This window comes from Oryza brachyantha, chromosome 8 (assembly GCF_000231095.2).
Source record: "Oryza brachyantha chromosome 8, ObraRS2, whole genome shotgun sequence".
Classification (NCBI taxonomy): Eukaryota; Viridiplantae; Streptophyta; class Magnoliopsida; order Poales; family Poaceae; genus Oryza; species Oryza brachyantha.
The window spans coordinates 17,900,528-17,912,129 of record NC_023170.2 but is presented as its reverse complement, the minus strand read 5'-3'; the positions used below and the strand labels follow the sequence as shown (position 1 = coordinate 17,912,129).

The following is an 11,602-nucleotide window of genomic DNA, read 5'->3' as shown; positions in this document are numbered from 1 at the left end:
AAGACAAAATTTGAATTTTCAACTGATTTTGGGGTTATTTTATCCTAATTTATTTTTTAGCTTTTAATTTTAGATCGATAAAAACACGCATATAAAAGTTTTATTTATAGATTATTTTTCATTTACAAATACATTTTTTGTCTTATTTCTTGAATAAGCCTAAGGATGGGACATTTTTAAATAAGACAATCGTCGAATGTAACCCATGGCTTCACACGTTAACAAACGAAGGGGACAATTAGCAAATAGATTATTTTTAGGAGGGGTCCTTGATATTCATCTCTGCACTTGTAGGAATTTGTTAAAAAAAACATCTATTTGACTGATGCTTATGTTTTTAAGCCATTACTTGAATTTTAAAACTTAAATTTAGAGTTGATTTTAAGGTTTTTTTTATTTTAGTTTATTTATTTTCATTTAGATATCTAATAAAACACATACATGTATATGTTTTATTCACAGATTATTCTTAAACATTAATAGATCGTTTCAATAATGCTTAATTTGAGCGAAATAGGGGGATAGGTTGGAGGATAGGTTGGAATTGCTGTTTACTGGAGTAGACGCTTAGATTTACATGGTTGACCAGGCATTGGGGTGGAGATGCCGAAGCGCGTGAAAGCAACGCGACCCCCGGCGCCACGCGCAGCATATTGGTATGAATCTACTCCACCATGCATTCCATTTCCATGGTCGTAAGACGATGCGCCGCGGAATGGAATTGTATCAGCAAATTAGGCTGGCCGAGGTATCCTACGTTGAAGGCGTCGCTCAATGGTCAATGCAGTACACCGTTTCATACTCTTATTCCATAATAATATAAGGTTTTTAATATTGATTAGATTTATATCAATATTAATATATATACACATACGCACACACCAAAACGTCTGGTATACCGTATACGTAAGAAGATAGGCATGGTATACATCATTAGAAATCATGTACAACAACCAAACCAATAAAACAGGACACGTAGTTACTTCACGGTGTGTAGCGTAACGCAGGCACAGTTCGTCTTCTCTTCTTCTTCTTCTGCTGCATACTTAGCAAAGAAGGAACAAAATCTCTTTTTTACTTGCTACTACTCGTTCCGATGATCTCCTCCTCCTCCTCCTCCTCCTCTTCTTCTTCTTCTTCTTCGTGTTGCCATTCACCTGCAATTTTTTGGAAGCTTCCACGGCAAAAAGCCCACACGCCTTTGCTGTTTCCCTTCGAATGCACACGTACTAGTCTAGTAGCAGTATAAAGGCGACGCCTTTCCCTTTGTTTCCTCTTCCATTTTCTTCTTGGTTCTGCTGCCTGGAGGCCATGGCCGACTACAACCGCTACGGCTACAACAGCTACGCCTACGGCTCCACGCCCTCCGCGCCACCCGCCTCCTCCTCCTCCTCCTATGGCTACGCCTCCCCGCCCTCCGCGCCGCCCATGACCTCCTCCTCCTTGTCCTGCCCCTGCGAACATGGCGGCGGCGGCGGTTACCCGTCCTCCACCTACCCGCCGCAGGCGTACCCGATGGGGATGGGGATGGGGGGTTTCGTGTCCTTCCCTCCGGGGACGCACCCCGACGTCGAGCGCGCCTTCCGTGCCGCCGACCGCGACGGCAGCGGCTCCATCGACGAGCGGGAGCTGCAGGACGCGCTCTCCTCCGCCTACCACCGCTTCAGCATCCGCACCGTCCGCCTCCTCGTCTTCCTCTTCAACAACCCTGCTTCCCAATCCCCCTCCCGCATGGGTAACTTCCCCTCCCTCTAATAATTTCATCACTTCTGTGCTGTGCTCCTCTTGAATCTTAGTGGTTTCAGCCACGCCGGAGAAAAACTTTTCATTTTTTCCCCTTCAGTCGAAATTAACCATCGAATTCGTGCCGCAAGGTTTATGTTTGGTTGGAAGTCTTAAATCCTTCAGTGTAAATTGATTGTTATTACCAGTAGAAATTTGGTGCAGCACATTGTATACTATGGAATCGGAAACATTGGAGCACTACATACTGCTATTACCAGTTTACAATACCTTTAGTTTTGCTACAACTGTAAAGATAGAATCATGCAATTACATAGTACTGAGTCGCAATTACAGCGATGATTGCCTACAATCATCCATTCATTTGTTTTATCCAATGCATCTCAACCGAACTAGTTGTCAAAATAAGATACACAGGTTACTGATTTCTCATTCGCCTCCTTGATTTGCAGGTCCAGTGGAGTTTGTATCACTGTGGAATTGCCTTGGCCAATGGCGGGTGAGTGTCAACAGTATTACTATAGTTTAATCTACAAAAACAACAGACACATTACATTCTTTTTATGGTGACTTGCATTGTTTTCACTCAAGACTTCTCTGCATTGCTTCAACTGGATACTAAATTGTAGACAGCACTACATCCCATCCAACCTGTCTCTCGTGTGAAGGAATCTGCTGAATGATTCAAGTAGTGTTTTTTTTAATGTTTGTAGACTTTCTTTTATATATACAAAAAAAAGAGAGAAAAAAAATGCTTTTGGAGTGGAGGCCCTGTAAACTGTTCTATCAGGATGGGCTGGCCGCAATTATGTTTCTTTATATTTGAATTATTGGCTACTGAGTTATCTAAGTGAGGGTTTGCATGATTATAAGGTGTTTGATTAATCAATTGATGCCATAGTGTCTATTCTTGTCTTCCATTTAGCTAAATTTTGGGCTAATTTCTATTCGTGGTGGCACCATCTAGGGCATTTTTGACAGATATGATAGGGATCGGAGTGGAAAAATCGACAAAGATGAGTTGAGAGAAGCTCTACGCAGTCTTGGATATGCTGTTCCACCTTCTGTCCTTGAGCTTCTTATAGCAAACTACAACAATGGAGTCTCTAGCCGTGGCGCGTTGGACTTTGACAACTTTGTAGAGTAAGTATATTTCCCACAAAATTATCTCATCACTCGTCAACTCCTCATCCGAACAAATGATCTGACTATAATTTCATATGCCTCTATGAATTCTGCAGGTGTGGAATGATTGTAAAGGTATGCCAGTTTCCTTCCATTCTGCAGCCTTTGAATTATGATTGAATCATGCAGAGAAGCAGCAAAATTCAAAGCTAATTACTGAACTTCTTTTGGTTCGGCGCAGGGTTTAACGGAAAAATTCAAGGAGAAGGATACGCGATACACAGGATCGGCAACTTTTTCATATGACGGGTTCTTGTCAATGGTCATTCCCTTCATTGTCCCTTGACTTCATCAGGTGTCTAGAGACCAGACGAGCAGTACATTTGTACAGCCTTTCAGCTATGTTTCTGCTTCCTAGTGGGTATAGTTGGATTTGTTTGTGCAAATAGGCGTGGTGACTTTACTTGGCTATTGTATCCTGTGTACACCATTTGGGTCTCTAAAGGCGGTTGTTTGTAAATTGTGATGGCGGATTTTGGTGTTGATTTTGACCGTTCTGGAATCTGACATGTTTTTACCTTCTTTGCCTCCAAACAAATGTAATTTTCATTTTGGTGCTAACATATAATATGAACTCACCAAAAGTATGGATGCATTTTTTTTTAAAAAAAAACTACTGATACATTGGAAGTAGGACATCTATGTTTCTTGCTCATGTTCTAGTGAAATGTGAACGAGGTTGATGTGAAGTCTACTAAGTTGCAAATTGATTATGTGGTCGGCATTTTAAACCATCGAATTAGAACTGCTTTTCTAAACTAGGTCGAACGATGCGCATCATGACTGCGCATTTTTTTTTTTGCTGGAAGCAGTACCATTTGCACTTTTGCTATTGATCAAACATTTGATTTTTTATTTTACTATCAAACATAAGCGCAACATATGAAACTAGGGAGAGGACGTCTATAGCCTTTTAACTTGCTTGTACCCCTTTAGATTATCATCCAACAGCAGCGACCGACTTTGCATTTGCTATCGATTCAAGGATAAAACCACCCTGTAAATTGAAAAATAATTTGAATTTTAAATAAAATATGGTGTGACTTGCACTGCCCAACCGCAATAACAGTTTTGGGAACGCTGGTGGTAACATCCATGGCACTACCGTGCACAAGCACGAAAAAATATTTTTTTGGCAGCTCGACACAGCAACGAAACCATTCATAATCAACACAATTCTCATTCGCATACTCCGAAGCGCCACCGCTTTTCACAAGGTTCTGTCAGGAAAATACTACAAAATAAGATTACATATCTCGATATTCTCTTGGGCAAACACAAAACTCACATTTTAACAGTGCAAGCAGACCTAAATATCTAATGTAATGGCATGCTCAGTTCAATAGCCTAGCATCTTATCAGCTTCAAGGTGGAGCAAACCAACTTAGAACACCCTGTACGGTTTCCCCATGGTGCTTTTGATGTACAGGCACCTCACCTGCAAAACACAAACCATTGCAAGTTATGATCAGACGTTTTTTTATTATATACAAAAAAGACAAGCACTGGGTTTGTTTTGCTTAATTTTTCTGGGACATATACTCCATAAATTTAATTAGATCCAAACACTACAACTATAAGCTATATTATAGAAGTGCCAGGTCGTTGAGGGAAACAGAACTCACATTTTGCCAGTTCTTTTTCAAAAGGGATACGAGGAAGTTGACGCTCATTTGGATGTTTTGCTGGATCTGCTTCTCCTCCATCGACAAGTTACCCACGGCAACACCCATGCACAGAACCTTCTTCAGCTGGAACTTGACTGTAGCTTTTGTCTCGTTGACCTTGGATTCAAGAGACTCTTGATGAGTAACCAATGTAGGGAACTTGCCTGTAGTGACATTGACATGATCAGGTTAGCAGAGCTGTGCTAGTAGACTATAAATGGTAAACGTGTATAATCACGCATAAAGCCATAAAATAATCGCACATAAAGCCATAAAATAATCACACAAAGTCATTAAAATGAGAACACAGCACTAACAGTTGATGCTTCGGTAAATATACTGGCTTTAGTGTACGTACTACCAGGTTTTCAGAAAACCAAACAGCAACTGAAAATTTAATTGGCGGAAAGAAAATTTTTGGGTATCACGTCGAACGTTTGACCAAATGTTGGAAGTGGTTTTCGAACAAAAATGAAAAAACGAATTTCATAGCTCGCTTGGAAACGGCGGGACGAATCTTTTGAGCCTAATTAATCCATCATTAGCACATGTGGGTTACTGTAGCACTTATGGCTAATCATGGACTAATTAAGCTCAAAAGATTCGTCTCCTGATTTTCCCCTACCTGTATAATTAGTTTTAATTTTCATCTATATGTGATGCTCCATTTAGATGTCCAAAGATAAAGGGACCTTGCAATAAATGGTTTCATTGCAGGGTACCGAAAAAATATATTGTATTTGCAAGTAGTCAAGTACATGAAGCGACAGGCCCAGTTTGGTATCCAAAACAACAGTCGTGGCTAGAAAAGTTAGCATGTCAGAGAATGGAGCACTTGCCTGCCTTGTTCAGACCAGGACCAAGGAGACGGGGGATCTGCTTGATGATGGCCTCTGATGCTAAGAAAGCATGGTACTTCTTGGCAAGCTTCTTTACGAGCTTCTTGTTCTTGTTCATCTTCTTAAGAGCTTCAACATCCATGCAGTCAAGCCCAATCTTCTCAGCCTGAGCAAATGGCAAGCCACAGCATGTTAGTAGGAAAAATAATTGGGGAGAAACAGTATAATTTTACAGCACAAAGAGATTGGTGTTACAATGAGAAAATCCCAATTTCCGTACAGCTAAGCATACTAGATGTTAACAAATTGTGTACAACATATGTCAATGGAAAATGGAATCAGCACCAGATAAAACCTACTATCAGGTAGGGGTAATGCATAAGCACAATTTAAACATGACAATTCAAAAACAATAGATTTCTTTCAGTTGAGAAACAACAAGAAGATTGTAAACATAATAAATCAGTCAAGTCTGATTTAAACATAATACATATATACAGTATCATATGTTACCTCCTCGACATGCTGAGCATCTCCAAGCATGCAGACCTTCATCTTGGGGCGGGGGATATGGGGCAGCTTAACAGAGCCACTGAAACGCTTGTCCTTTTGCGGGTCATAGTTCTTGAGACCAATCTGAAGCTCAACGGTCTCGGTGAACTTCCTGTTCTTCTCCTTGGAATCCCCAACAACCTGGGAGATGGCCTCCTTGAGAGCCTCGGTTTGCAACTTACTGCAAGTGACCACACACCAAGCTCAGCATATGATTTGTACAGAAAAGAAAGAACAATTATTGTACTACTCATCAGCACGCTAAACTCTGGCATAATATAATCTAGTAGAAATCAATCATATCCACTGGTTGCACAAGAGGGTAACCGTTTTTCCCGATGCAACCTAGTGCGCAGTTAATTAGGCTAACAAAAGAATCAAGCAGCCGGCTTTGTTGAGAACTACATCTATCGGATCCCTCTCTTCCTCCTGTGATCTTACGCTGAGATCCGAACTCCCACATCATCTTAGAACTTTTGGGTAAATAAAAAATCCAACGATCGGCAACACTAGTACTACTCTCGAACGCATTGCTACCGGGTTACATGAACAAGAAAAAAAGAACTCCCTAATCAGTATGCAAGGAGATAACCTCATGTTTGCGGCCGGTAGCTCACCACCCTGCGGTGCAGGACAATAAAATCAGAAAAAAAATATTGAAAAGAAGAGAGATCAAGCGCAGAAAAACAGTACACGATCAAGCTTTGTTCGAACGGGGTGAGGTGAGGTGAGGTTGCGGATCGAGGAGGGAGAGATACCTTAGGGTTTTGGGGCGGCGCCGGCGGAGGAGGAGAAGCGGAAGGGAGGAGGCAGAAATGGCGTCTCTGGCTTTATCACTTGGAGCTTCGGATTTGATGCCACGTGGGTTGTTCCCAGGCGTTGGATCTCTCTGTGGACTCCTGGGCTTTTTGGGCCGTAAAAGCTATCTCTAGCCAAATATGCTTCCTGGTCAGGAATAAGTTTATTTATAAGGTCTCTTAAGTTGACGTTGAGTTCGATTTTTTCCCCTTATAATATAATATAAGATAGAACGTGTCCCTTAACCATCAAAACCGGTGCAGACAAGATCACTCAGTAGTTTAGATAGTGGTTTTGGTTGATGTCTACGTGGATGGTTTGACTTAGTCCTTGTCCTACGTGGTAATGATGTGACACTAGAAACAAAACTCAAAAATTAAAAAAATATGAGTCCCACGCTCCACTCCATTTCCACGATGAGTCGGCTGCGCCTCCTCGCTCCCTCGGAGCTTTTTCTTGCCCCACATATTTTGTTTTATCTTTTAATTGTTAAAATTTGCTTCATGTGCCACATCAAATGAAGACCGAGTTAAATTAGCCGCGTTGATGCTATCGTGAGGAACCCATTGTATCTATTTTTTGATTGGAGGATGAAAATCAAATTATTCTCTCCTAACTTTTTTATTTGACGTTGGCGTCAAACATTTTCATATGGAGAGAGTAGTTGGCAAATTAAAGGACCTCGGATGAACTTATTCCTCTAGGGCATCGCACTGAAAATTATGTTTCATATATGTTTCTTGTTCACCATAAATATGGCTGCATTTTTTTAATAAAACTACTAGTACATTGGAAGTAGGACATCCATGTTTCTTGCTCATGTGTTCATGTTCCAATTGAAATGCGAACGATGTTGTTGACTTGGTGTGGAGTCTACTAAGTTGCAATTTGATTATGTGATCGGCATTTAAAACGAATTAGACGCGTCATGATTGTGCACATTCCTTGCGATGTATCACAGCCGCTAGAAACAGCAACATTTGCCGTCAAGGATAAAACCAGCCTGTGGTAACCATGCTTCCCAAAACCATGGTGGTTATCACAGCGGCCGCGGAAATGATAATAAAAGGTAACCGCTCTAAATTCAAACAACTAAAAATATTTTAAATTTGTAATAAAATTTGGTCTGGATTGCACTGTTCAACCATAATAACTGTTGTTTTCGATCCTACAGTGTACACCATGGTATTGGGAACCCTGATGGTAAGTGGTAACATACTGTACATGGCAGTATGGCAATATCGTCCACAAGCACGATAAAATCGTCCCAATATTTTTTTTTTTGGCAGCTTGACACAGGAACAAAACCATTCATAATTAACACAATTCTCATTCGCATGTTCCGAAGAGACACTGCTTAACAACGTTCTGTCAAGAAAATACTACAAAATAAGATTATATATCTCGATATTCTCATGGGCAAGAACAGAACTGATATCAGTGCAAGCAGCTCTAAAGATCTAATGTAAGGACAAGCTCAGTTCAATAGCCCAGCTTCTTATCAGCTTCAAGGTGGAGCAAACCAACTTAGAACACCCTGTACGGTTTCCCCATGGTGCTTTTGATGTACAGGCACCTCACCTGTAAAACACAAACCATTGCAAGTTATGATCAGACGTTTTTTATTTTTATTATATAAAATAGACAAGCACTGGGTTTGTTTTGCTTAATTTTTCTGGGGAATATACTCCATAAATTTAATTAGATGTAAAAAATTACAGCTATAAGCTATAGTATATAAATGCCAGGTCATTGAGGGCAAGAACAGAACTCACATTTTGCCAGTTCTTTTTCAAAAGGGACACAAGGAAGTTGACGCTCATTTGGATGTTTTGTTGGATCTGCTTCTCCTCCATCGACAAGTTACCCACAGCAACACCCATGCACAGAACCTTCTTCAGCTGGAACTTGACTGTAGCTTTCGTCTCGTTGACCTTGGATTCAAGAGACTCTTGATGAGTAACCAATGTAGGGAACTTGCCTGTAGCGACATTGACATGATCAGGTTAGCAGAGCTGTGCTAGTGGACCATAGATGGAAAACATGTATAATCCCTCATAAAGCCATAAAATAACCGCGCATAAAGTCATAAAAATGAGAACACGGCACTAAGAGTTGACACTTAAGTAAATATACTGGCTTAATGTGTACTAGGAGGTTTTCAGAAAGCCAAATAGCAAATGAATTTAATTTAACATGTGAAGATAAAGGGACCTTGCAATACATGGTTTCATTGCATGGTACCGAAAAAACATTGTGCATTTTCAAGTAGTCATGCACATAAAATGACAGTCCCAGCTTGGTATCCAAACCAACATTCATGGATTTTAAGTTAGCAGGCTGTAGGGTCAGAAAATGGAGGACTTGCCTGCCTTGTTCAGACCAGGACCAAGGAGACGGGGAATCTGCTTGATGATGGCCTCTGATGCTAAGAAAGCATGGTACTTCTTGGCAAGCTTCTTTACGAGCTTCTTGTTCTTGTTCATCTTCTTAAGAGCTTCAACATCCATGCAGTCAAGCCCAATCTTCTCAGCCTGAGCAAATGGCAAGCCACAGCATGTTAGTAGGAAAAATAATTGGGGAGAAACAGTATAATTTTACAGCACAAAGAGATTGGTGTTACAATGAGAAAATCCCAATTTCCGTACAGCTAAGCATACTAGATGTTAACAAATTGTGTACAACATATGTCAATGGAAAATGGAATCAGCACCAGATAAAACCTACTATCAGGTAGGGGTAATGCATAAGCACAATTTAAACATGACAATTCAAAAACAATAGATTTCTTTCAGTTGAGAAACAATGACAAGATTGTAAACATAATAAATCCCGAAGTCTGAATTAAACATAATACATATATACAGTATCATAGCTTACCTCCTCGACATGCTGAGCATCTCCAAGCATGCAGACCTTCATCTTGGGTCGGGGGATATGGGGCAGCTTAACAGAGCCACTGAAACGCTTGTCCTTTTGCGGGTCATAGTTCTTGAGACCAATCTGAAGCTCAACGGTCTCGGTGAAATTCCTGTTCTTCTCCTTGGAATCCCCAACAACCTGGGAGATGGCCTCCTTGAGAGCCTCGGTTTGCAACTTACTGCAAGTGACCACACACAAAGCTCAGCACATGATTGTACTACATACAGTATACACATCAGTGCCCCATGATCTGGCATAATATAATCTAGTAGAAATCAATCATCTTTACTGGTTGCAAAGAGGGTAACCGTTTTTCCGATGCAACACTAATAAAAGAATCAAGCAGTCGACTTTGTTGAGAACTACATCTATCGGATCCCTGTTTTGCTCTTGTGAATTAAGAACAACCTAAAGACCTCTTACACTGAGATCCGAACTCCCACATCATCAATAAAAACAACCAACAGTGTAACGATAGGCAACACTACTACTACTCTCGAACGCATTGCTACCAGGTTACATCAACGAGAAAATAGAATTTCCTACTCAGTATGCAAGGAGATACCTCATGTTTGCGGCCGGTAGCTCACCACCCTGCAGTGCAGGACAAGAAGATCAGAAAATTAGTGAGAAGAAGAGAGATCGGGCGCAGGCAAACAATACACGATCAAGCTTTATTCGGAAGAGGCGAGGCGAGGTGAGGTTGCGGATCGAGGAGGGAGAGATACCTTAGGGTTTTGGGGCGGCGCCGGCGGAGGAGGAGAAGCGGAAGGGAGGAGGCAGAAATGGCGTCTCTGGCTTTATCGCTTGGAGCTTCGGATTTGATGCCGCGTGGCTTGTTCCCAGCCGTTGGATCTCTCTGTGGACTTCCGGGCTTTTTGGGCCGCAAAATCTATGGGCCATTTTACGTCAGGGCTCCCACTTGAATTCATTTGGGCCTTTAGCTTTCTCTTCCTGCTCTTCACCATTTTTAATCTTCCTCTCAGTACTCCTGGTGAGAGTCATTTTCTTCAGTGAATGCCACTGGAAACTATGCATGTTTAATTAATTAATTTACTTATTTATTTATAATTCGAGGAATGGCATGGCAGGGAAGATTGACAGTACAAGGTATGTAAAAAAATCCGAGGTTTTACATTACCCAAGACTAGTCTTACTAGTAGATGTAGTAATAGAGGATCACTGTCCTGAGTTGGCCTGAAATAATTTAGCTGTCAAGCATAGTGAGATTCAATCAAGTGATCCGCTATGTATCCCATTGCATATGATTGGAGGAATAGAATATGCCACCTTGCATCCATTGTGCATGCTCTCTTCTAATTCATTGGAAACACAGCCATGATCAAACGCTTCCATCCAATAAATAATCGATTCATCCCTAAACAAAAGCTACTTTACTGCTCAATCCTTTGCCAAAATAAATCTATTTCTTCTCCTGCTCCCCGTATCAACCAATCATAAATATTATTCATTTAATTTCTGCACATGTTCTCTTCTGAAGCAATCATGTCCTTCGTCCTTTTAGTCCAAATTATTTCTAGGCTTTTACATTTGCGCTTCACGAACCGCTAAACGGTATATTTTTCTTGGAATAAATTTCTTATACAGAAGTTTACCATCTCTCCTTTATAGAATATATTTTTAATTTTATAGTAGTCAATTTGACTTTTTATATTATTAAATACCTATTAAAAATCAGATAATCTTTTATCTTTAATCAATAAAAAACACAAACTTCGTGTGTGCTGAAAATTCACATATTTTACTAACACCTGTTTCCAAATCTAAAAAATGAATATTTTGAAACAAAAAAGGAGTATCATCTTAGGCTGTGTTCGGCAGTGAGGAGAAGGGGTGTTAGTTATCCGACGCGGAAAACATAGTAATAGATTAGTA

At 40.6% G+C, this 11,602-nt stretch overlaps 3 protein-coding genes across 3 annotated transcripts; 1 reads left to right on the top strand and 2 right to left on the bottom strand.

The window, feature by feature from the left end:
* Nucleotides 1–1,079: 1,079 nt before the first annotated feature.
* Nucleotides 1,080–3,388, top strand: LOC102721102 (probable calcium-binding protein CML48). Its single transcript, XM_040526889.1, has 5 exons — nt 1,080–1,735; nt 2,196–2,242; nt 2,711–2,886; nt 2,985–3,003; nt 3,110–3,388. The coding sequence occupies exons 1-5, from the start codon at nt 1,312–1,314 to the stop codon at nt 3,212–3,214; spliced, it is 771 nt and encodes a 256-aa protein (XP_040382823.1). The 5' UTR covers nt 1,080–1,311; the 3' UTR covers nt 3,215–3,388.
* Nucleotides 3,389–4,082: 694 nt separating this feature from the next.
* LOC102720820 (60S ribosomal protein L10a) lies at nt 4,083–6,809 on the bottom strand. The gene is made up of 6 exons (XM_006659628.2): nt 6,745–6,809; nt 6,579–6,607; nt 5,948–6,167; nt 5,435–5,600; nt 4,554–4,759; nt 4,083–4,366 (listed from the first exon to the last, which is right to left on the bottom strand). Exons 2-6 carry the CDS (start codon nt 6,581–6,583, stop codon nt 4,313–4,315), a joined length of 651 nt encoding a protein of 216 aa, XP_006659691.1. The 5' UTR covers nt 6,584–6,607; nt 6,745–6,809; the 3' UTR covers nt 4,083–4,312.
* A 1,271-nt stretch (nt 6,810–8,080) lies between these two features.
* On the bottom strand, nt 8,081–10,519 carry LOC102720544 (60S ribosomal protein L10a). Its single transcript, XM_006659627.3, has 6 exons — nt 10,435–10,519; nt 10,272–10,300; nt 9,665–9,884; nt 9,153–9,318; nt 8,560–8,765; nt 8,081–8,365 (listed from the first exon to the last, which is right to left on the bottom strand). Exons 2-6 carry the CDS (start codon nt 10,274–10,276, stop codon nt 8,312–8,314), a joined length of 651 nt encoding a protein of 216 aa, XP_006659690.2. The 5' UTR covers nt 10,277–10,300; nt 10,435–10,519; the 3' UTR covers nt 8,081–8,311.
* Nucleotides 10,520–11,602: the final 1,083 nt, after the last annotated feature.